General features: G+C 46.3%; 1 protein-coding gene across 3 annotated transcripts in view; it reads right to left on the bottom strand.

Annotated features, from left to right (window-relative positions):
- The window catches only part of ARIA (ARM repeat protein interacting with ABF2), a 58,549-nt gene that overhangs the window by 17,895 nt on the left and 14,193 nt on the right, over positions 1 to 26,461 (bottom strand). For all 3 annotated transcript variants that reach the window (XM_086494918.1, XM_086494917.1, XM_086494919.1), the window contains exons 2-5: positions 10,435 to 10,589; positions 10,141 to 10,313; positions 9,732 to 9,852; positions 9,541 to 9,615 (exon numbers count right to left, since the gene is read on the bottom strand). In XM_086494918.1, the coding sequence (XP_086351044.1) occupies positions 9,541 to 9,615; positions 9,732 to 9,852; positions 10,141 to 10,313; positions 10,435 to 10,589 (524 nt within the window). The remainder of the gene's footprint in view (positions 1 to 9,540; positions 9,616 to 9,731; positions 9,853 to 10,140; positions 10,314 to 10,434; positions 10,590 to 26,461) is intronic.

Genomic DNA, 26,461 nt, shown 5'->3' with positions numbered 1-26,461 from the left:
AATCACCATCGATGAAACCAGTATTAAAACCAGAGTCAAACAGTTCAAATCGGCACCAAGATAGGTTCAAAACAGATACCATCCATTTCAAACAAATTTCAAAAAAGATCACCAAATAAGTTGACACGAAACTCAAACTTAAAAAGCAATCTCGACATCAGTCGAGCTCAAAAAGTTGACCGATTTTCCAACCTGAAACCTGCACCAAAAAAAAAAAGGGTTAGGTTCCTTCCATAAGGTCATAGCTAACCGCACCATGGTCCATAAGCTCTTGGAGAGACAATGTTCTTGTGGCGGTGATGGTAGTCCCAAGACATAGCAATCACACCGAACCTCCGAGGTTATCAACAAGAGACACCTACTGAGAGATGTCTAGAAATTTCAAATAAAAATTTGATAGGGTTTCCATGGCAAGCATTTCAGAATACCCCACTCTGCCAAAAGTTGCACTCCGAAGGAAGATGTCAGAAACCATATAACTTTGGGCAAAAATTCTCTTGAAAGCTTGCCAAGTCCTTGGAGTGTGCGGCTTGGTAGCTATAGACATCAACATCTGCATGGCACTGCTTCTGAGAAAAACAATGACTCGAAACAAATCTGGATCCTTCTCTTGCAAGTGATCTTTATGGCTTATGCCTGTAAGACATGAGTGGTGAAGACGGGACCGTGCCCGATGCACGATGTATGAAGGGTGGGAGTGGCTAATAAGTCCAGGGTCGGAACCCGAAAATACTTCAAGATAATTCCAGTAGCTCTGTCTTCTCTTTTGTAGGACCGGTATGCTTTCAGAAAAGCACACGATTGATGCTCTGATACCACTATCACAAGACGGGCACCACGTGCCAATAGAAAAGAACAAACTGAACAGACTTTTAGCACTTCAATAACAACTGAACTGAAAGAGAGAGACGACACACGACACGGAGTGGCGGAATTCCACCCCAGAGAGTATTGGCCCCAAACCTTGGTGCCCCTTTCGGTATTTTCTTTATATTGCATCAACTCAATACAAGTCGGTACTCCAGACTCTGCACCTTCTTTAAGAAGCACACGAGAGAATGAGTCCATGACCTCATATTTAAAGGCCCTAGGCCCCAAAAGCAGTTTACATGAAAAGCCTTCAAACTCAAAAACTTATGGTCCAAAAGCAATGCCAAAAAGCTGCCAACGTAAATCACGGAATTTCGCACAACTGCCACGTCAACAATCAGTGCAAAACGAGGAAATCCGTACAGTTTTCCACGTCATCATATCAGTGCAATTTATGGGTTTTTCCGTACAACTGCCACATCATCAGCTGCTACGCAAGTCCTTTAGTGTGTATGTGGGTCTTGCTTTATTTTAATATGTCACTTGGGCCCCGTCGGACGGGGTCCCATAAGTTGGTAGGACTTCTTCGTCTGTTACTTGTTCTTCTTAGGGTTTAGGCCCCTCGGTCGTGATCTGCAAGTTGGCTCCATTCTTCAGGGCTTGACACGTTAGCAGTTTGTGATAGGAGTGCTCACGAAACGATTTTCAAGCCTCACCCGAGTCTTGACTCAAGGATAATTGATATAGATCTCTCTCTAGCTGAGTTAGGTAAGCTTTCTTCTTTTGTCTCACAAGGCGCCGAAAGGTAGTCCGTGAATGTCTATGAGCGATGACACCTATGAGCACCTCCCTCTATAGTCTGAGTCTCGTCTCTCTACACTCCACGTCATACCAACTGTTCTGGGGCATCTTCCCAAAACGAGGCCTCTTTGAAGGGTGGCTATGTGGGAAAGCCTGTGCTACTACATCATGTGGTGTGTCTGTCAGAACCTGTGTGAGCTTCATGGAGAGGGCGCCCTATATCCTCCACGCAGTGGTGCATTAATATCCCATCAATATAGACAAGAGTCTATATCCCTCGTAAATGTATAGCGAGTGGGCATGGGTGCCTGTGACAGTGCAGCAATACTGTAAGATAACTAAGCAGAAAATGCATGACAGCACTACCCATCTCTGTAAGAAATCTGCCATACTTCGTCTTCTCTCTATCATCTGAGACTCTGGCCAGACCCATGTCAGTGGTATCAAGCTCTCTCAACATCTCCGCAAAGGTATTATAGAAGACTGACTTGCACTGCGCTATCCTGGCATTGAAATCTCCCAAAATCATGATATCACAATCTCTAGAGAATTCCCCTATATCCTCATCCACAATAGTAAATGGTCATTGCCCTCTGGGGGCCGCATAAGCTGACGTACTATGTGCAAAATAGCATATAGCAATATATAGGTATCTGTCAGTCTCTGGCCTCAGTCTCACCCACATATATCTGGCATGATGATCTCTGCGAGCAATGTGTATTATCGGCTGTAACTCCTCCCTGTAAAGTACAGCCACTCCGCCAGACCATCATCCCCTGCGCTCTGATCTTGTCTCCTATCTACTGGCCAACTCCCATCTATATCCACTAACATGTGGCAAACTCTGGAGTCTGTCCAGGTGCCTGATGCATCTCCGAGTAATATACAATGTCCCTCCCAGTGAAGCCGTCCTCAAAGGTTCCTACACCCAATCAGAGACCCATTACAATTCCAAGCAGCAATGTTGAGTTTGGTCCCACTGGCCTCGCACTATCATGTGGTACACCTCTCCATAATCACAACGCGGCCGTCTCTGTAGAAAGCCACCTTCCCTTCTCCCTTGCTGCCTTGATCTCTGGCATGACCTCCATCATGTGTGCTAGCTGTGCCAAGGTGAGACAGAGATGATGAGCGCGCGGCGGTGTGTGCAAGTGAAAGAGCACGCGAGGAAGTGCAGTGTGTGTGCAGAGAGGGGAGACGAAGGCCAGCAGGAGAGGAAGCGCTAGCAAAAGAGAGAGGGCTCACGTTTTTGGAAAAAACTCAATAAGTGAGTTTTGGGTTTTCCCACTTTTATTATAAGTGACCTTTAAAAAATGTGTCCAGGTTCAATATGAACCTGAACAAAGTATAAAAATGTACAAAAAGGGGTTATTTAGGCCTTTAACCCAACAACCTCCCACTTAAAGGCATAAATGGCGCCTTTAAGCTACGTGACTCCCACCATCTCTATGCATAGATGATGTTGTGCTTTGGGTAAGCACTTAGTGAGAGCATCGGCTGGATTTTGTGATGTATGGACCTTAACCAATGTAATAAGGCCATCCTCAAGCACTTCTTGTATGAAGTGATACCGCACATCGATATGCTTTGTGCGTGCATAAAACATGGCGTTCTTTGCCAGACATATAGCACTCTGGCTATCACAACCAAGCATAGGTGCCTTGGCAGGCAAGCCAAACTCACTGCATAGGCGTGCTAACCAAATAGCTTCTTTGGAAGCCTCAGTGGCTGAAATATATTCAGCCTCTGTAGTAGACAATGCAACAATCTTTTGCAATCTAGAACACCATGAAACAGCACCTCCCGCAAGAGTAAATACATAGCCACTTGTGGATTTCCGTGTATCCACATCACCAGCCATGTCAGAGTCACAAAATCCCTTCAACTCCATTGGTCCTTTACCATAGCAGAGGCATTTGTTTTTTAGTCCCTTTCAAGTACCTCATAATAGACTTCACTGCATCCCAATGCAACCTGCCTGGATTAGCCATAAACCGGCTCACAACTCCCACTGCATGGGCTATGTCAGGCCTAATAGAAACCATAGCATACATAAGTGAACCACAAGCTGAAGCATAAGGCACACTTCGCATGTCATTGGCTTCTTCCTTTGTCTTGGGACAATCATCCTTGGAGATTTCAACATATGGCTGTAATGGCACACCAAGAGGCTTTGCTTCAGTCATGTTAAATCTGTCCAGCACTTTTCAATGTACTTTTCTTGTGACAAATACAATAGGCGCTTGTCTCTTTGCCGTGTAACACGCACTCCAAATATGTTCAGCTGCCCCAAGGTCTTTCATTGAAAACGCAGATTTCAGCTGCCCTTTAAGAGCATCTACAATGCTTCTTTTCTTTGCAGCTATCAACATATCGTCTACATAGAGCACAAGAAAGATCGGGCTGCCATCCTCATCACGTTTGGTATACAAACAATGGTCTGCATGGCTTCTTTTGTAACCATGTTTAAGCATGAAGCGATCAAACTTCTTGTACAACTGTCTACATGATTGTTTCAACCCATACAAGCTTCTATTGAGCATACATACCAAATGTTCCTTGCCAGGGATGACAAAACCCTCGGGTTGCTTCATTTAAAGTTCTTCTTCCACATCACCATGCAAGAAAGCGGTATGTACATCCATTTGGTCCATTTCCAAATCAAGAGCAACCACAATGGCAAACAATACACGCAAAGTGGTCATCTTCACAACAGGAGAGAACACTTCCTGAAAGTCTATGCCCTTGGTTTGAACATATCCCTTTGCCACAAGCCTTGCCTTATACTTGGGTTTTACATCAACAGTTTTGATTTTATACACCCATTTGTTAGGAATAGCCTTCCTTCCTTTGGGCAATTCAACCAAATCCCAAGTATGATTAGCATGCAAAGCTTTAATCTCTTCCTGCATAGCAAGCTCCCACTTGTCGCTGTGCTCACATGTCTTTGCCTCTTTATATGTAAGAGGCTCCCCCTCATCTGTCAACATAATGTAATGCAAAGAGGAGTCATATCGCCTCACAGGCTGTCTTTGACGAGTAGACCGCCTCACCCAATGATCCACATTATCCGGCAATGGGTTTATATCAGGTGGCACTACAAAATCATCAACAATGGGCTGTTGTACATCATTTTCAGCACCATTTTCAGTATTGTTTCTTGGCTGCAAATGCCCTTCAGGAGCCTCAATTTGCTGTCCAACATCATCTGGCTCAAACACCACTGGATCATCTACATTTTCAACCATTTGTGATGCATCCTGAGGGTCAAAAATAGGCCTAACAGGTGGCTGGTCATGCTGAAATTTCACCCTTTTATAGTCATGCTTTGAGGCAAAATTGTTTTGAAGCAGCCTTGCCTCATTAAAAACAACATCCCGACTGCGTACAACCCTTTTGAGCTGAGGTAACCAAATCCTGTAACCCATTTCGCCTTCTTCACCATATCCCATGAAGAGGCCTTTGCAAAGAGGGGTCATATCGACTCACAGGCCGTCTTTGACGAGTAGACCGCCTCACCCAATGATCCACATTATCCGGCAATGGGTTTACATCAGGTGGCACTACAAAATCATCAACAATGGGCGACTGTACATCATTTTCAGCACCATTTTCAGTATTGTTTCTTGGCTGCAAATGCCCTTCAGGAGCCTCAATTTGCTGTCCAACATCATCTGGCTCAAACACCACTGGATCATCTACATTTTCAGCCATTTGTGATGCATCCTGAGGGTCAAAAATAGGCCTGACAAGTGGCTGGTCATGCTGAAATTTCACCCTTTTATGGTCATGCTTTGAGACACAATTGTTTTGAAGCAGCCTTGCCTCATTAAAAACAACATCCCGGCTGCGTACAACCCTTTTGAGCTGAGGTAACCAAATCCTGTAACCCATTTCGCCTTCTTCACCATATCCCATGAAGAGGCCTTTAATTGACTTCCCATCTAGTTTACTCCTCAACTCAGGTCTAACATACACAAAAGCTTCACAACCAAAAATGCGTAAGTGATCATATGAAGCAGGCTTGCCAGACCAAACCTCTTCAGGGATGTCACCTTTCAAAGACATGCGAGGGGATCGATTGCATATATGCACTGCAGTTTTCAAAGCTTCTCCCCAAAATCCATGAGAGAGATTAGTTGTGGACAGCATGCATCTCACCCTCTCACAAAGTGTCCTATTGAATCTTTCAGCCACACCATTAGAAGAGGGGCTGTATGGGACAGTAAGCTCCCTCTTAATGCCCAAATTTTCACAAAATTTGTTAAATTCAGCACTTGTGTACTCCCCCCCATTGTCTGTACGCAAGCATTTTAGCTTTCTACCTGTTTGGGTGGTCACAAATGCATGAAATCTCTTAAACGCAGCAAAGGCTTCATCCTTAGACTTAAGCAAATAAACCCAAATTTTCATAGAATGATCATCAACAAAGGAGACAAAATAACATGCACCTCCCATAGACTTAGTAGGCATGCTACATACATCAGAATGTACAAGATCAAGCACACAAGATTTACGAGAGACACCAGAGTAATAAGAACGCTTTACTTGCTTTCCATATTGACATTCATTACAAAAATCAAACTTTGTGCCTTTAGCATCAAGCTTGTTCAAAGTACAAAGCTTAGAAAGGCCCTTTTGGCTCATATGGCCAAGCCTTTTGTGCCACAACTCCATGTGAGAGTTAATTTCAGTCAATGCAATAAACTTGCCCAACACGGCCTTTCCATGCATGCAATAAAGTGTCCCTTTCTTTATGCCCTTTACAATCAGTCTTGAGCCTTTGGTCATTTTCCATGATCCTCTCTCAAACAAGATGTTGTAACCATGCATATCCATCTGACCAACAGAAAGCAGACTCTTCTTGATTCCCGACACATATCGAACATCATGCAAGACAAGCTCATTTATGCCATCTATGGAGAGATGCACAGTGCCAATACCCTCAATGGAACATGCATGATTGTTTCCAAGGTATACATGGCCACGCTTGCCCGCATCAAAAGTAGAGAAACACTCCTTGATAGGAGTCACATGAAATGAAGCACCGGAATCAACAATCCAAGTCTGGGACAATGCATCATTGACAGTCAACAAAGCATCAATAAGATCACTCTTGGTGATCTGCATGTCCTATGAATGAACATTAAGAGAGGCATCATAGTCATAAGCATCATCATCTAACAAAGTGGCACACAAGATGTCCTCTACATCTGACAGCTCCTCAATCACGACACTAGAAACCACATTGGCCTTCTCTTTGTCCTTTGAGCTATCCTGTGCATCTGCCTTGACTTCCTTCTTCTCTTTCTTTTTGTCTCCGCCATTCCTTTTCCTTTCTAACTCAGCTTTATAGTATCTGTAATCGGGTTTCTTGTGACCTTTCCTGCCACATTGATAGCAAGTCACATCACCCTTGCCTTTGCTTGCATTTCTCTTCTTTACTCTTACTCTTACTCTTACTCCTTTGTGCATAAGCATTCTTCTTTTCTGTCCTGCCTCTAACCATGTTGGCAGAGCTGCCTCCCTCTCCACTTGCTTTCCTCCTGATTTCTTCATTCAAGATAGAACCCCTAACACCATCAAAGGTCAAATTGGGGTTATTGGACAACGAAACCACCAAAGTTTTCCATGACTCAGGTAAGGTCATAAGCAAGAAGATAGCTTTCAGCTTATCATCAAAAGGGGGCGAGCCAGAATCCTGTAACTGCGACAAAGTACCTGCGAATAATGACAAGTGCTCTGCCGCGCTCTTGGACTCATCTAGTTGCATGCCAACAAGTTTTCGCATCAAGTGCACCTGGTTGACAGGCGTTGTATTTTCATACATTCCCTTCAACTTCTCCCACACATCAAAAGCAGTCGTGAGACCTTTCACATCAATGACGGTCTCATCGGTCATGGCCATTTTAATGTATGTAACGGCCTTCCTGTTCATGCTAACCCATGCTTCATCCGTCATATTCTATGGCTTCACCTGTTCAAGTGCCCATTCGCAATCCTTAAGAAATAGGATTCCTTGAATCCTGTCTTTCCAAAGATTAAAACCTGTACCATCGAACCTCCTAATCTCGAAGAGGTTCTTCACATCCGAAGAAGATGAGGCCATAGTTGCACGAAATAAGAGGGATAATACGCCGAATTTTTGGACAAAATGCGTAAAAATCGGAGTATAGCCTCACAGAGATATGCACTACTGCTCCAAATGGTCATAGGAGCAATTTGGGGCAGAATAGGTCGATTCGGACACAAAATTCAATTTCTGAAACTTATGCGCAGGAAATTTCAGCGAGCGAATTTGTGCTCGAAAACAACAAATTTAGTTTTTTTGAGCCTCAGAAGACATACATAAGGCTAATACACAGCCTTTAGAAGCATGTAAGCACAAAAGCCCCAATGTAGCATCAAAATTGTATGAAATTGAGCCACAAATGGTCATACATCGACAAAATTTGTCAAAAGTGCATAGATTGCATCAATTTACACTTTCCCAATGTAATCGCACCATAAAAACACTTGCATAAACCTGCGCAAATCTGAAATTTGCTTTAAACACCTGTTTTAGGGCTTGTTTTTCGGCAATTTCAGTGTTCGGGTAGCGGGGACTTGGCAAAAGTATTCCCACACTTTAATACATCAATTGCAAAACCTGTATTTTGCTGTCATAACCTGTAATTTCCTGTTTTTGATCTAATTTCAGCCTGTTTTGAATCAATTTAGGTTACCGGGAGCTCTCTAGTGTCCGGGGACGAGTCCTTTGGCGACGAAATTGCAAAATCTCGCGTGGAAGATGACCTTCTTGGTTGAAATTCAGCATTTGCAGGTTTGGGGGCAAACCCTAATCGGGCTCTGATACGAGTTGATGAGCGCACGGAGGTGTGTGCAAGTGAAAGAGCACGCGAGGAAGTGCAGTGTGTGTGCAGAGAGGGGAGGCAAAGGCCAGCAGGAGAGGAAGTGCTAGCAGAAGAGAGAGGGCTCACGTTTTTGGGGAAAACTCAATAAGTGAGTTTTGGGTTTTCCCACTTTTATTATAAGTGACCTTTAAAAAATGTGTCGAGGTTATATTTAACCTGGACAAAGTATAAAAATGTACAAAAAGGGGTTATTTAGGCCTTTAACCCAACAAGCAAGAGAGAGAGAGAGAGAGAGAGAGAGAGAGAGAGAGAGAGAGAGAGAGAGAGAGAGAGAAGAAAAGAAGAAAACTAACATTTTCAAGAGGCCGAAGTCGGCCTATGAGACAGAATAATTTACACGTGTGAGTCCTCTTGAGTATCCAGAAAATGGAGAAAACGGCTCAAAATAAGACTGACTTGGGGGTATGTATACATATGTATGAGGAATGTAGAGATCTCTACCGGCTTCTGGACAGCACCAACTAAATTATGGATCTTCATTTCAGAACAAGGCATCAAAACACTCTTAACCTTACAACCTGAGTCACACCAATTGTAGATGTGCCAACCACTTGAGCATAATATCTTGCTAGTATGCTACTGTTACAGCTCAGGACATTGAACACAAATGAAGAATCAACCAGGTGACATTGTCACAGCTGTAACATGAGAACCAAGAAAAAACTCCAAAATGGGAAAGAAATTGCATTAAAAGGTCTTTCTTCTTTGAGCCCAAGCATCAATAGAGCACAAATGCATCATTGTCCCTTTGAAGTTTTGTCTTTGTGAACAAAAACCTCCATTCTGCCCATATTTAAAACAAAATCCGGAGACTTTTATTTTGCATTAGCTTCGCTCTACCCATAATTGTTAAAAATTTGCATATGAGTAAACCTTTTTCTCCACGAGCTAAAGCTAGCCTTGCCTAATTGCTTTAGTATATAATGCTGAGATGCTTACATCTATATTACCAAAGCTAGCACACCAAAAAAAACAGACAACGCTGCAGCAGTCAAGACCGTTTCAGATGGCTTACCGCCTCATAGTGAATGCCAATGTCTTCTGAGCGCAGCATAAATATTAAAGTCGGCAGTGCATTATGCTCCACAATCTGTAGAAAGACATAACCAATGACTGTGATGTTCAGCCATTCTAATTAATCGTAAACAGAGGCTTCCTGAATCCTCTGTAACAAACCATTTTTATGAAGGACGATACGATTCTGACCTGGTTTTTATTTTCTTCATTTTTAAAGGCTAGTGTTCTTAGAGCACCAGCTGCTGCACGTTGCACCTTCCCATCAGTAGATTCCAGTAATTCCACAAGCGGAGGAATTCCTCCTTCAGTTCTGACCAGAGAAAAGCAGTAAATTTTAGAGATCAATCTTCATCGATGATGGTCGACTGTGTATTTTCAAATAAGTGAAGCACCCTCTTTCATCATGTGATAAGGTGAGAATCTCAAAATGGCCCACAAAAGAGAGAGAAAGAAACTCTTTTTTTTTTTTTTTTTTTGGGGGGGGGGGGGGGGGGGGCGGCGTGGGGGGTGGTTAAGAGAGAGCTCAAAAGTTGCTCCCCATTGGCCACCTCTGAAAGCTAGACCTTTCTTGAAATAAGCCATGACACATATATTGTACCTTACACGAGTCTTTATACTACTGTTTTCGTGTGCAAGATTGGTAATGGCATCAGCAGCCCTGCGAATGACACCATTTACAGTGCGGGCATTCGAACCGCTGCATTTCCTTTGGAGCAAGGAGACAAGCGATGGAAGAGCCCCTGCATCTGCTATAAGCCTTTGATGTTCTGGCTGTAAGACCATGGCCGAATTACTTAATGTTCTCAATGCTCTTAAAATGTTGTGACAGAGAGCATGCTAGAGATCGCTTTTAACAAAGGACAAATTGCAAAAAATGAATGCTAATACTTACCTTTACAGCAAGCAATCCTAATGCAAAAGCAGCATCCTTTTCAACTTCGTGCTCACAAGCAACAGGTCCATCACCCTCTTCATTTGCAGGAGCGTGTAAATGTTGCACTAACGCATCCACTGCACCCTCTTCAACTATAGTCTCCACATTTTCCTCTACAAAAGAACAAAATTTGAACAGCTTAAGAGGTTGGTATCGAAGGCTTTAACTAAAAAATTAAGATACAGGATGGTAATATAACACACTCTCAGAACTACAAGTAAATTTATTCCAAATTCATACTCTTCTACATTCCAGGATCCCTTACAAGCTGGAAGAAAAGTTGAAAACATTGTTTTTGCATCAATTTGAAGAGACCTAGACCAACCAAGGTGGCTTTTCAACTAGTCGTTATTCTATTCCACAATTTTGATGAACCTCTTTGATGCTAGTTAAGGATTAGTTACACATGCAAATTAAGACAAAAAAATGGCACACCAAGGATAGTACACACGCTCATCCCATCAGCGTGCTCCTCATCCATGAGATCCTCCATATTTCCAAAAATCAGCTGTAAACCCTACAACTGTGTGGTATCCATCTCCGCATAAAGCAGGACATAGCCTCCGCAAAACAAGGGAAACCAATAAGAAGCAAGAGGTCAATCTTCTCAACCCGTGTGCATATGAGAGGACTCTTATAGAACCATGGATTCGTCGTGTTATGCCCCAATCATAGGAGAGGGGATCTAATCTATGACAGTCGGGATGGGTGTCCAATGTCCGGGTGGGCGTAGTGTGAACCCAGCCAATGTGGCCGATCACTTTTATAAAAGGAGTCCAAGGCCTCATTCGTAGATCATCGACCCCACTGGCAAAGTACGAGTGGTCAGCCCGTGAGGCTAGGAGTGCGCAAGATCACCTCGAGGAGGTGAGGCTAGGTGGTATGGGACGCCCGGTCTTACAGGTGCACGCCTACGTCCTTAGAGGCTCAGATGTAGCCCCAACGAGGGAGGTGCGACTGGATGTCACACAATTGTGACATGGCATGGCTTAACTTGCAGAAGAGGCCCAAAAGGGGTTAGGGTTAAAAACCTAACCCTACCCAACTCACAAAGCCCGACCAAGGTGCATAAACCCTCTTTATTTTAAAAATAAAACCAAAGCCCAAATTGCATGAAGGATGATGACGTGGTAGATCACACGGCCTCACTCGGATTTTGTGGCAGCAGCTGACGTGGCACAACGTACAAATTTTCGTATTTTGCAGATCAGTGCCAAGGGTGCCCCGACGCTGGGCAGGAAGCTTTTGGGATGGTTAGCTATTGGGGCGCAAGCTTTTGAGCCCTTGCACCTTTAAATACATAGCCAATGCCTCTCTCCTTAGATTAGCTTGGGAGCAGTGCAGAGAGAGGACCCTCGGACATTGTATCTCTGTGAATCAATAATAAAGAAAAACCAGAAGGGGCATCAGTATTTGGGGCCAATGCATCTAGAAGTGGAACTCTTCCCCCCTCTCTCTCTCTCTCTCTGAGCAAAGGGCCAGGCCGGTTTTAGGAGGGGTTTCTCCACTCTTGATCATATTCTGACACTCAGAACCATCATTGAGGAGGGCAGGTCACATGGGAGACGGATTTATTGTAGCTTTGTGGATTTCCGCAAAGCATTTGACATGGTACCGAGAGCTCGATTGATACGCAGACTGTAGGAGATGGGGGTGCCCATAGTGTTGATTTGGGGGATTATGGATGTACAGAGATCAGTGATGGGACATGTACACACCCCGGAGGGGATATCTGATTTAGTTCACTCCACCATTGGGGTGAAACAGGGTTGCCCATTTTCTCCTACTCTATTTGGTATGTATGTTGATGAGGTGTCTGATTACATTGACAGAGAGCGTGATAGAGGTGCCCAACTGGCAGGGACGTGGATCCCATTGTTGTTATATGTTGATGATATTGTGTTGATCTCTGACTCAACTGAGGGTATGCAACGACAGTTGGATGCATTACAGAGTTTTGCAGAGGATAGTGGATTGTCTATAAACCTTGGTAAAACCAAGGTTATGGTGTTTGTCACAAACTGGTGACGTGGCTACCTAGTACACACACATACACCCGCCTGCCTGGTCTCGGCTGAAATGATGACGTGGCTGTACTGTACAGACAGGCCCATGTTTTGCGACGCGAATCATGGAAACACTGTTGACGTGGCAACCCGCGTTTTACGACGTTGATTGCGGAATTTCTAGCAGCTTTTTGGCGATGCTTTTCCTACGCTTCTGGACTTGCTTTTTCTATGCAAGATGAGAAAGAGAGAATTCTTTTGCTTTAGTTTATTGAAGCACCAGAGAAAGAGAGAAAAAGAGCCTTTGCTTTATTTTGAAAGCTTTTCAGCGATGACGATGACAAAGGTGTCGTCGTCAAGATAGGGACTGCGATGACGATGACGATGTCGACAACGACGATGGTGTCAATGACGACAGCGTCAAGGCTGAAAACTGAAAACGCTAGATGCTCTGCTATGGATCTACTAGTGTGGCGGTACTGCGGCTTGGATCTGCAACCGCCGAGTCGCACTTGGGCTGAAATGTAAAAACGCTAGGCTGATCTGGCTGAAAATGCAAAACGCTCGCTGATCTGGCTGTAAACTGCAAAACGCTAGCTGATCTGGCTGTAAACTGAAAAACGCCGGGCTGATCTGCTCAAATCTGGAAACGAAAGGCTGATCTGGGTGTAAATGGGAACACGCGACGTTCTGCAACCGGGTGTGAGCAGGTTCTCGCGAGGCTAAGGGCTGAAATCTGGAAACGTTGGTTTGCTGGTGCAAAAACGCTGGTCTTCTTCTTGAGAAACGCTAGGGCTCCTGCCAAGGTGCTGCGGTGCCTGCCTCCTACTGTCACGATTGTGACTATGTTGCAGTATTACATCTACTCCTAGTTGCAACTACGCAAAGTTCCATGCCAAGGAGAACCCCTACGCTTGGATGGTCACGACCCTTCGCTCAAGAGACATGCCTTTTCGTCAAAAGCCACACTCTTTCGATCAGTGGTCACACCCCTTCGCTCAACGGTTGCGACTCTTCGTCCAATGGTTGCAGTTCTTCGCCGAAAAGATGTGTTTTTACATCTAAAGTCGCGTCTCTTCACCATGAGACGTGTCATTTCATTTGTGTCTCTTCGTCTCCTATGTAAGGAGCCTATTGTACTCAGTTTTCAAAATGCATATAAAAACAAAATAAACAAGAACGGGACAACAATGAGTGTGTGTGTGGCGTGTGTCACAAACTGCTGATGTGTCAAAGCCCTGAAGAAGGGAGCCAACTTGCAGATGTCGACCAAGGGGCCTAAACCCTAAGAAGAACAAGTAACAAAAGAAGAAGTCCTACCAACTTATGGGGACCCCGTCCGATGGGGTCCCAAGTGACAAAAAGGAAATAAAGAAGGACCCACACACACACACACACACACAAGAAATTACGTAGCTACTGATGACGTGGCAGATTTTCGAAAAATATGTTGGCTGATGACGTGGCAGCCCTACGGATTTCCGTAAATTATGCTGGCAGCTTTTTGGCATTGCTTTTGGACCACGAGCTTTTGAGTTTGAAAACTTTTCATGAAAACTGCTTTTCATAGGCCAAGGGGCTTTAAATATGTGCCAAGGGCTCATTCTCTGATATGCTTCCTGGAGAAGGTGCAGAATTTGGAGTACCGGCTTGTACAGTGTTGATGCAATATAAAGAAATACCGAAAGGGGCGCTAAGGTTTGGGGCCAATACTCTTTGGGGTGGAATTCCGCTACTCCGTGTCGTGTGTCGTCTCTCTCTCTCTCTCAGTTCAGTTGTTATTGAAGTCCTAAAAGTCTTTTCAATCTGTTCTTTTCTATTGGCATGTGGTACCCGCCTTGTGACAGCGTACCCGATCCTTTTCGAAACCATCTACGATGGTGACTCTTCATGTGGCTTTTCGTGAGCATGTGTCTCTTCGTGTCACGTGCACATCTAACCCTATGTGTACGTGGACAAGCTACTTCATGACAAGGGTTCAATTAGCCTAGCTTAGGAAGTGTTCTGGCACTTTTGTGAGTCTGTTTCGCAGACCGTGCATGACCAAGCACTTAGAGTAGATGCATATCCTCTGGTTGCACACAGCATGATCATCAGCATTACCATCACATTCCATCGAGAGCATTTTACAGTACAGCAAACCTATTTTCCCTATTTTAGCCATTTTTCACTTATTATTTTTAAGTGACTTTTGTTGGGAAACTCGGTAGGGCAATTGAGCCAAGCTTATATAAAAGAAAACCTAGCGCTAGTGGATTCTGGCAAGAGAGGAAAGGAGAGCAGACGCACCTACTTGCAGCAGGCCCACTAGAAGACTTCTCAAGCAAGAACCCCTGCAAAGCCCTGGAGTTTTTCATCAGTAAAGCCCAGAGTTTTCAGCAGCCATTTCCGCAGCAGAGCAGCCCTTTGGTCTAGCATTTTTGCAGCCCATTGGTCCAGCGTTTTGTAGCATACAAGACAGCGTTTTTCAGCCCTTTGGACAGCGTTTTTCAGCCTGGCTTCCTGGCGTTTTCAGCCCTGACAATCACCGGTAGAACAAGCGATTTTCAGCCAAGAGCAGCAGCGTTTACAGAAGTCTACATCAGCGTTTTTGCATTGTTGTAGCAGCGTTTTTTCCAGCCCTAAGAAGAAACGTTGTCCTTAGCTATTAAGTCTGCAGATCAGCCCCGACTTGGTGCAATCGTGACCGACTCGCAACATTCAGTTTTCAGCCTTAGCATCGTCATCGTCGTCCGCACCGTCGACTTCGACATAGCATCACTTAGATTCACAGCATCAGCACCTTGTATCGGATTTGTGCAATCAATAGCATAGACTTCCCTCGCCATCGAGAGAAGGGCCCTTGGAGGAGGGTTTGACAACTCTTCTGGTGTCGTAATCTCTTCTCTCTCTATCTCACAGTCTCAACACCTTCACTCACAGTGTCTGCCACTTTGTTTGTGATCATTTGCACTCTATCGCTAAAGGAACGGAAGGCTCTCCCTTCCGTAGTAAAAGGAACCCTTGAGCACAGCTCGGAGCACTCATCTTGAGCAAAGTTCAACGTTCACTTCCGTTGCACCTTACAATGGTATCACAGCTTTGGCAATATTTTGTATTGCTCAAGGAAAGAACCACAAAAAAAATTTTGCTTCTTGCGGTCGGACGTAACCGAAGTCCACTTGGGCGTGTCGATTCCTAATCGTGTTTTTGAAGAGTGACGGGAAACCCAAGACAGAAGGGCTTGTCCAGCCTCCCCTTGTGCCTCTTTTCACTCATTGAGAGCGAACCGTGCACTTAGCAGCCAGCCAATCGACGTTAGGTGGAAAAAAGCACCTTGGTGTGAGAGCAGGCCGCCAAGGGGTGCGCCCGCGGAAAAGAGATGAGCTCGGGTAAAGAGAAGATCCTTCTCTAACACAGATTGCAAGCTAAAGAAGAACCTCAAGACTCAAGACCCTCAAGAACCTCAAGAACCAAGACCCACAAGAACCCAAGTTCCTCGTGAACTTAAGAACCCAAGACTTCAAGTGTATGCTCATCACCCGAAGTGGAATGGATACTTCGCATGGACGCGGTGAGCATGGGAGTGGCGAAGAAGAGTTTTCCCCACAAGGAGGTTTTTCCGACCCTCCCCCTTCCCCATCTACGCCAAGGATTGTACCAAATCCGATGGTGTCACGTGACACATCCAACCCTTTGTGTCCGTGGACAAGCTACACCACGACAAGGGTTCAGTCAGTCCAGTAAGTCTAGATTTAGAAGTGATCTTGCACTTTTGTGAGTCTGTTCGCAAACCGTGCATGCCCAGACACTTAGTGTAGATGCATACCTCTGGTTGCACACAGCATGATCATAAGCATTCCCATCAGAATCCATCAAATCCTTCAGGGGAATTTTCTAGTGCATTTAGCCTATTTTCCCTATTTTTGACATTTTTCACTTATTATTTTTAAGTGACTTTTGTTGGAAAGTAGGTAGAGCAAATTGAGTAAGTTTGTATACAAGCAAACCTAGGCTAGCACTAATTGGCAGAAGAGGCAGCAGGAGCACCACTACTCAACAGGCAACTTCTCAGCAAGAACCCTTGGTGGCGGTTTCTCCTCCAAGCAAAGACTCCCCTAACCCTAGCGTTTTTCCTCAACATCAGCGTTGGCGTTTTCTTCAGCAGATACCCATCGCCCAGCAAATCCCAGCCTCCAGCGTTTTCCCAAGCAAGCAGTCATCGCCATAGATCACCATCCTCGTTGGCATTTTTCAGCATCACATGATCACCCACATGCATGGCGTTTTCAGCCCTAAAGACCGGCAGTTTTCAGCCCTAAAGACCAGCAGTTTTCAGCCATTAAGAACCTGCCCACATCAGCGTTTTTGGTGTCAGATCATTTCAGCCATTAGCGTTTTTTAGGACAGCAGCCATTCAGTCTCAGATTTCAGCAATAGCGTTTTTGGGACAGCAGATAAAGAGTAGCAGATTTCAGCCATAGCATCAGTCTCGCCATCCCCGTCGTCGACATCGACCTAGCCTAGACTTGCATCAATCACATGCATTCAGTTGGTACCAGTTTGTGCAATCAATAGTAGACCACTCTCGCCGACGAGAGTGGAGCCTTCGGAAGAGGGTTTTACAACGTCTTGGTGTCATATTCTCTTCTCTCTCTCTCTCTCAGTCTCATACACTTTCACGCACAGTGTCCATTCACTTTGTATATGATCATTGCACTCTCTCATTTAGAACGGAAGGCTCTCCCTTCCATAAGAACAAAAGGAACCTTGAGCACAGTTCGGAGCACTCATCTTGAGCAAAGTTCAAACATTCATTCCGCTGCACCTAACAGATGGAGGCTTTGGTCAGGTCGATGATAAACATGATGTCACAACAAGAAGCGAATCAAGTTGCCTTGGAGGGCGAGCGTGAAGCGCGCGAAGAAAGACGGTTAGCCTTGGAGCGTGAGCGCGAGCAAGCACGCTTGGCGGCCGAAGACAGAAGGGTAGCCTTGGAGCATGGGCGTGAGCAAGCGCGCTTGGCGGTCGAAGAAAGACGAGCGGCCATGGAGGCAGAGCATAAGACGCAAAGAGACCAACGCATGCAAGAGTTGGTCCGACATGTGCTCACCTCGAAGTCCGAACCGGCCAAAGATGTTGGTAGTTAATCAAGTGGCGCAAGCCGAGATTCGGACTCGAACAACCCCGTCACCGAGAAGTTGACGTTCAGTAAGTATGATGGTAAGATGGATGCTTCTATTATTCATTCTTGGTTGCATCAATTTAATGCTTATTTTGCGATAACTAAGAAGACAAGAAATAGCAAAGTTTTGACAGCAACTATGTGCCTTGCCGGTGATGCCATTAATTGGTACCACGCATGGCAAGAGGCACAGTTGACCGCGCACCTAGAGAAAGCCGAGGGAGGCACGCCCTTTCCTTCAATTGGGTCGACTTCCAAGACAAGCTCAAGGCGCGGTTTATGCCACTACAGTCCTCGCACGATTAAAGGACGATTGGCGCGGTCTCAAGCAAAATGGTATACCAGTTATGTCTTTCTCTAATCGTATTTTGCAGCTCAGCACTCAATTATGCAAATCGGATGCGGAGCGCAAAGAGGCATTCCTTTATGGATTGGACGAGTATATCAAGTTTGATGTCGAGGTACTTGATCCAATTGATCTCAACAAGGCGGTAGCGATTGCTCTCGCACAGGAGATGAAGCACAATAAGGGAAAGCCTAAGGAGAACAAGACTTCTCAAGGAACCTCTCAAACTTCTCAGAACCCGCAGAATGGTAAGAACGGTAAGAATGGTAACTCTTCTAGCCCATCTTCCTCTAATTCTTCAGAAAAGAACTCTAACAATGAATCTAAGGGTAAACACCTGCTAAACCTAAGCTAACCCCTGATGAAAAGGCCGAAAAAGGAATTATAGGAGGATACATAACGGCAGAAGAACAAGTCATTTATGCTAAGGAAGGTCGTTGTTATCAATGTCACGTCAAGGATCACATTAAAGCGGCTTGTCCTAAGACAGCCCCACCTAAAGAACCTAAGGCACCCTCAGCAACCACAAGCACTTTAATGAACCAAGCTGAATCTTCTCATGTCTCTGACACACACATTGATGAGTCTCTCATGAAGTGTTATGGTCATGTAAAGGGTCAGCGTCTTGTCATATTGTTTGATCCAGGCAGTATGCGTAATGCGATTAGTGCCTCTCTTGTAGAGAAAGCCCGCCTAGAGGTTAGTCAGACATCTCCTCTCGAGGTGTCTAATATGGACTCTCTCATCACGCAAAAGTGCCTTGATGTGTTGTTTACAATTCAACAAGCTGCTTTCCATAGAAAATTTGTCGTGTATCCTCTCTCAGGATGTGATATGCTTTTGGGCATTCGATGGTTTCGTGAGCATAACCCTCTCATTGATTGGGAGGACAACACTCTCACATTGAATGCCAAGAGTGACTCTCCCATGATCATTCGTGTTGAAGAGGGTCTGCATTCTTTGCCTCTCATTTCTCGTGTGCAGGTAAAGCACGAATTACGACGAGGAGCACAAGCGGCATTCATCTATGCTACTCCAGTTACCCAGAGCATTCAGGCTCCAGACAAGTATTCAGCTTTGTTTACTAAGTTTAAGCATCTCTTTTTGCAGGATGATCTTCCACCCCGTCTCCCACCCGAGCGGCCGGAGGACCATCGCATTGAGCTTACGGAGGGGGCACAACCCGTCAATAAGGCTCCCTACCGTTTGAACAAGACACAGGAGGAAGAGTTAGAGCAGCAACTCACGGAGTTGGTGGCTAGAGGATTCATACGTCCAAGTGTAAGTCCTTTTGCTGCTCCTATTTTGTTTGTCCGCAAGAAAGATGGTTCGTCTCATTTGTGTGTTGATTACAAGGCATTGAACAAGATGACCGTCAAGAACAAGTTTCCGATGCCTCGCATTGAGTATATCCATTGAGCCTACAAGTTTCCAATGCCTCGCATTGAGTATATCCTTGATAGGCTCAATGGGGCAAAGGTCTTCAGTAAGGTCGATCTCAAGAGTGAATACCATCAAGTACGGGTATTCAAAGGCGACATCTTCAAAACTGCTTTTTGCACAGAGCGAGGGCAATGGGAGTATGTTGTTATGCCTTTTGGATTGACAGGTGCCGTGGGTACATTTAATCGTCTCATGGTAGGCCGTTTTGGCGATATGGTTGGCGTATGTGTTCATCTTTCTTGATGATATTCTCATTTTTTCTGCATTGTGGGAACAACATAAAAAGGATGTAGAAAGGGTATTGACCCGTTTGGATGAGTGTCAGTTGTACATTGCAACTAAGAAATCTGAATTTTTTCTCACTGAACTTACTTATCTGGGTTATATCATTTCTATAGAAGGCATCAAGCTAGACCCCGCGAAGGTGGAATAAGTACGTAATTGTGATTTGCTCAAAACTGCATATGATGTGCGTTCTTTTCTTGGGTTATGTCAAGCATATAGTTCGCACATAGAGAATTTTACACGCATTCCTACACCTATGACTGATGTTTTAAAAGGGGTAAAATCTCACCGCCAACACGTAGACTTGCTCGAAGCAGCCATTGAGGTTTTCGCAGCTCTCAAGGTTGCAGTGACAGAAGCGCTGTGTCTTATCCTTGCCTCTTGGGATGACCCCTTTGAGGTATGGACGGATGCGAGCAATGTTGCCATAGGCGCTGTGCTTCAGCAGCATGGTCATCCAGTTGCTTTCCTTAGTCGGAAGCTCAATAGTGCAGAAAAGAACTATTCAGTTTATGATAAATAACTTTTGTCTGTTATTCACTCTCTTAAGCATTGGAAGCATTTTCTGTATGGTAGAGAGTTTACAGTTCGCACAGATCACCAAGCCCTCAAGTAGCTCCAATCTATGCCTAGTGTACATTGGAGTGATCGCCAAGCACGGTGGTCACAATTTTTGGAGCAATTTGGAGGTTTGATTGAGTATGTTCCTGGAAAAGCTAACCCTGTTGCAGATGCGTTGAGTCGCAAAGGACACATTTTGGCTCTTGAGTCAAGATCCACAGTTTCTCTTCAGGGTGTGTCTTTCAACAGCATGAAGAACCAGTATGCAGATTCCGAGTTTGGTAAGCAATGATTGCGGGCTCTTGCTTCCCAAGGCCCAAGCAACTATCTCATTTGTGATGGTTTGTTGTATTTTCGTCAAAGTCTATGTGTGTTGCCCTCTCTCAGGCCAACCATATTGCATGATACAGATGACTCTCTCACGGGTGGGCACAGGGGAATGAACAACACTCTGGAAAAAATAGAAAGATTCTTTTATTGGCCTAAAATGCAAAAAGATGTGTTTCGGTATATCACACAGTGCACTATTTGTCAAAAAGTAAAAGCTCCCCATGGTAAGCAACAAGGCCTCTTGCGTCCGCTGCCTATTCCCGATGGACCTTTTCAAGATGTTTCCATGGATTTTGTGACCAACCTTCCACCTAGTTTGCATTCAAGGGACACTCAATGTTTGACAATTGTTGATCGTTTCAGCAAGTTTTGCATGTTGATTCCATGTAAGGCCAGAGTCAACGCACAAGATGTGGCACGTTTGTTCATAAAGCATTGGTACCCCCTCTGTGGTTTGCCAAAATCGATTTTTTCATATAGGGATTTTAAGTTCACGTCCAATTTTTGGCGCGCACTCTTTGAAAATTTTGGCACTAAGTTGAATTTTTTCATCGGCTTTTCATCCACAGTCAGATGGTCGGACAGAAATTTACAATCAATTGGCTTTTGATGTTTTAAAGTCATATGTGCATGATCAACAGTCTCATTGGGATCTCTATCTCCCATTGGTTCAGGCTATTTTGAATGACTCTTTTTCCTCTGCTATTGATCGCACTCCGTATGAGGCAGCTTTTGGCCGTCCGTTCAAGTCACTTTTGACTCGCTCGATCAGTCAAATGCCTAATGCCAATGCTGAAAGTCAATCATTGGATGAGATTTCTGAGAGTGTGAAGCTTCGGTTAGGCAAGGCTCAGGAGTCTTATTCACGGCAGGCTAATAAGCATCGTCAGGATGTTACGATCAAGGGAGGGGATTGGGTGTATTTAAGAATCATGAAGCAACGTCTTAAGCAAGTTGGAAAGAAGTGTCCTAAGTTGTCTTTTCGAATGTATGGTCCATTTCCGGTCATTAAAAAGATAAATGAGGTTTCAATGAAATTGCAATTGCCTAAATCATGGTCAATGCACAACGTTTTCCATGTTTCTTGGTTGAAAGTGTTTCAAGGAACACCTCCACACGACATTTCGGAAGAAGAAGAGCCGGAGATCATCAATGAAGTAGAAGTCATGGAGCCCGAGCAAGTGTTGTTGCATCGGTTTCGCCATGGTTCAAAGAAGCAAGTAAGACAGTACTTTTTGAAGTTCAAGGATCGAGGAACCCACGAGGCAGTGTGGGTTGATGAAGAGTTTTTCAAAGATTATCCCGAGTTGTTGGCAGCCTACAAGGAAGCCATGCAAATCGATACCAGTACCTCACTTTAAAAAGGAGGGGATGTCACGTGCACATCTAACCCTATGTGTACGTGGACAAGCTACTTCATGACAAGGGTTCAGTTAGCCTAGCTTAGGAAGTGTTCTGGCACTTTTGTGAGTCTATTCGCAGACCGTGCATGACCACTGACCAGGCACTTAGAGTAGATGCATATCCTCTTGTTGCACACAGCATTACCATCAGATTCCATCGGGAGCATTTTACAGTACAGAAAACCTATTTTCCCTATTTTAGCCAATTTTCACTTATTATTTTTAAGTGACTTTTGTTGGAAAACTGGGTAGGGCAATTGAGCCAAGCTTATATAAAAGGAAACCTAGCGCTAGTGGATTCTGGCAGAAGAGGAAAGGAGAGCAAACGCACCTACTTGTAGCAGGCCCTCCAGAAGACTTATCAAGCAAGAATCGCTGCAAAGCCCTAGCGTTTTTCATCAGTAAAGCCTAGAGTTTTCAGCAGCCATTTCCCAGCAGAGCAGCCCTTTGGTCCAGCGTTTTGCAACATACAAGACAACGTTTTCAGCCCTGGCTTGACAGCGTTTTTCAGCCCTTTGGACAGCGTTTTCAGCCTTGACAATCACCGGTAAACCAGCGATTTTCAGCCAAGAGCAACAGCGTTTCCAGAAGTCTACATCAGCGTTTTTGCTTTGTTGTAGCAGCGTTTTTTCCAGCCCTAAGAAGCAACGTTTTCCTCAGCTATCAAGTCTGCAGATCAGCCCCGACTTGGTCCAACAGTGACCGACTCACAGCATTCAATTTTTAGCCTTAGCATCGTCGTCGTCGTCCGCACCATCGACTTCGACATAGCATCACTTAGATTCACAGCTTCAGCACCTTGTATCAGATTTGTGCAATCAATAGCATAGACTTTTCTCACCATCGAGAGAAGGGAGGGTTTGACAACTCTTCTGGTGTCGTATTCTCTTCTCTCTCTATCTCACAGTCTCAACACCTTCACTCAGTGTCCTGCCACTTTGTTTGTGATCATTTGCACTCTTATCACTAAAGGAACGGAAGGCTCTCCCTTCTGTAGTAAAAGGAACCCTTGAGCACAATTCGGAGCACTCATCTTGAGCAAAGTTCAGCGTTCACTTCCGCTGTACCTTACACTTAGAGCTCAATCTCTTACCCCTCCATGTGAAAAGAACCGTGCTGTGACGGCCCGAGAGTTGGGCGCGTCATGTGGAGGTGCGTGGTGGGCGCGTTTGCCTTCAAAAAGCCCGGCTCGGGTCGGGGCCGGCTCGGGTCAAGTGTGACGGCCCCAAGTTTGGCGCGTCATGTGGAGGTGCGTGGTGGGTGCGTTTGTCTTCAAAAAGCCCGGCTCGGGTCGGGGCCGGCTCGGGTCAAGTTCCGTTCCGTGGGTCCGCGGCCGTGGTGTGTTCCGAGGGTCTCGCGTTCCGGGTCCCTAGCCCCACGTAGCCCCAAGCTCCCCCGCACTCAAGGAGGGTCATAGCGTGCCCTGGGGAACCTTGCGTGGAGCCCCCACGGTGCACGAGTGCGTGGAGTGGGGCTAACGTGTCTAGGTGGGGGGTCCCCATCTCGTGGCCGTTTCCGGGAGGCTCATACCCCTTATATACACCCCCGGTTGAAGAAAGTTCGACGTCCTCGTCGAACAAAGGGAGAAAAGAGAGCTTGGCTATGCATAGGCCAAAGGTCTAAGGGGTGCATATAGTGCAAAGTGCGTGAAAACTGTACCCGAAATGCAAGTAGATAGCATGCTTTGTTTTTGGAATTTTTGGAATAAAGTGTGTGTATTTTTGTGTGTTTTGGCAGAAGGCTGAAAAAGATATGCTTTGAATACCCAAGTAGAATTCCCCATACTTGAGCATTCCCCAAAAGGTAACCCGAGGTGCGCGGAGCCACCTGCTGCGTTGGCCCGCGCGGAGACTTCTTTGAAAATCGAATTTGAAGTAAAGTCCATCGCAATGCAGCCCTTGCGAAGTTGCAAGGAAACTTACCGTCATTTTGACGCGCGTTGTAGACTTAGGCTGACACCAGCTTTGGTTTCCAATCGCTGAATCTTGAATCGGGTAAGGTTACTTGGTTAGATTCAGTCTTTAGGTTGAAGTAGCTTTGGTCGTCATGACACCATGAAGGCTTTGGCTGAATCTTCAATCGTCAAACTGATCCCAATTGGTCCCTGTGTGACCTCATTTGGATTTGGCGAACTGAGTGGCGGGTCGTAGGTTTGCCCGTAGCCTCCCCCCTCCTGGGTTTGGCGAACTGAGGAGTAGTAGTAGCGGGACGCAGTTTTGCCCGTGGCCTCCCCCCTCTTGGGTTCGGCAAGCATTGTAGTATGTTCCAGTAGCGGGACGCATTTTAGCCCGTGGCCTCCCCCCTCTTGGGTTCGGCAAGCAGTGGTTGTAGCAGCAGCGTTGGCAGCCCCGCACGTTGGGTACGTGCCGTTTTGAGTCCTGGAGCCTCCCCCTTCCTTGGGTTCGGCTTGGTTGATTTCCTGAAGCTCTGATACCAAGTGTGACGGCCCGAGAGTTGGGCGCGTCATGTGGAGGGCCCGAAGTTGAGCTCTGATACCAAGTGTGACGGCCCGAAGTTGGGCGCGTCATGTGGAGGTGCGTGGTGGGCGCGTTTGCCTTCAAAAGCCCAGCTCGGGTCGGGGCCGGCTCGGGTCAAGTGTGACGGCCCCATGTTGGGCGCGTCATGTGGAGGTGCGTGGTGGGCGCGTTTGTCTTCAAAAAGCCCGGCTCGGGTCGGGGCCGGCTCGGGTCAAGTTCCGTTCCGCGGGTCCGCGGCCGTGGTGTGTTCCGAGGGTCTCGCGTTCCGGGTCCCTAGCCCCACGTAGCCCCAAGCTCCCCCGCACTCAAGGAGGGTCATAGCGTGCCCTGGGGAACCTTGCGTGGAGCCCCCACGGTGCACGAGTGCGTGGAGTGGGGCTAACGTGTCTAGGTGGGGGGTCCCCATCTCGTGGCCGTTTCCGGGAGGCTCATACCCCTTATATACACCCCCGGTTGAAGAAAGTTCGACGTCCTCGTCGAACAAAGGGAGAAAAGAGAGCTTGGCTATGCATAGGCCAAAGGTCTAAGGGGTGCATATAGTGCAAAGTGCGTGAAAACTGTACCCGAAATGCAAGTAGATAGCATGCTTTGTTTTTGGAATTTTTGGAATAAAGTGTGTGTATTTTTGTGTGTTTTGGCAGAAGGCTGAAAAAGATATGCTTTGAATACCCAAGTAGAATTCCCCATACTTGAGCATTCCCCAAAAGGTAACCCGAGGTGCGCGGAGCCACCTGCTGCGTTGGCCCGCGCGGAGACTTCTTTGAAAATCGAATTTGAAGTAAAGTCCATCGCAATGCAGCCCTTGCGAAGTTGCAAGGAAACTTACCGTCATTTTGACGCGCGTTGTAGACTTAGGCTGACACCAGCTTTGGTTTCCAATCGCTGAATCTTGAATCGGGTAAGGTTACTTGGTTAGATTCAGTCTTTAGGTTGAAGTAGCTTTGGTCGTCATGACACCATGAAGGCTTTGGCTGAATCTTCAATCGTCAAACTGATCCCAATTGGTCCCTGTGTGACCTCATTTGGATTTGGCGAACTGAGTGGCGGGTCGTAGGTTTGCCCGTAGCCTCCCCCCTCCTAGGTTTGGCGAACTGAGTGGCGGGTCGTAGGTTTGCCCGTAGCCTCCCCCCTCCTGGGTTTGGCGAACTGAGGAGTAGTAGTAGCGGGACGCAGTTTTGCCCGTGGCCTCCCCCCTCTTGGGTTCGGCAAGCATTGTAGTATGATCCAGTAGCGGGACGCATTTTAGCCCGTGGCCTCCCCCCTCTTGGGTTCGGCAAGCAGTGGTTGTAGCAGCAGCGTTGGCGGCCCCGCACGTTGGGTACGTGCCGTTTTGAGTCCTGGAGCCTCCCCCTTCCTTGGGTTCGGCTTGGTTGATTTCCTGAAGCTCTGATACCAAGTGTGACGGCCCGAGAGTTGGGCGCGTCATGTGGAGGGCCCGAAGTTGAGCTCTGATACCAAGTGTGACGGCCCGAAGTTGGGCGCGTCATGTGGAGGTGCGTGGTGGGCGCGTTTGCCTTCAAAAGCCCGGCTCGGGTCGGGGCCGGCTCGGGTCAAGTGTGACGGCCCCAAGTTGGGCGCGTCATGTGGAGGTGCGTGGTGGGCGCGTTTGTCTTCAAAAAGCCCGGCTCGGGTCGGGGCCGGCTCGGGTCAAGTTCCGTTCCGTGGGTCCGCGGCCGTGGTGTGTTCCGAGGGTCTCGCGTTCCGGGTCCCTAGCCCCACGTAGCCCCAAGCTCCCCCGCACTCAAGGAGGGTCATAGCGTGCCCTGGGGAACCTTGCGTGGAGCCCCCACGGTGCACGAGTGCGTGGAGTGGGGCTAACGTGTCTAGGTGGGGGGTCCCCATCCCGTGGCCGTTTCCGGGAGGCTCATACCCCTTATACGTGCTGCCAGCCAATCCCCCCCTTCTCCCTTGCTCGCACTCTTCTCTCAATTGCTGGGTTATGAAGAAGAATCGCAAAGCTGAATCGCTGG

Source organism: Adiantum capillus-veneris, chromosome 22, assembly GCF_014529385.1.
Source record: "Adiantum capillus-veneris isolate H3 chromosome 22, ASM1452938v2, whole genome shotgun sequence".
Lineage (NCBI taxonomy): Eukaryota > Viridiplantae > Streptophyta > Polypodiopsida > Polypodiales > Pteridaceae > Adiantum > Adiantum capillus-veneris.
Note: the sequence above shows the minus strand (reverse complement) of the source record. Positions and strands in the feature narration are given on the sequence as shown.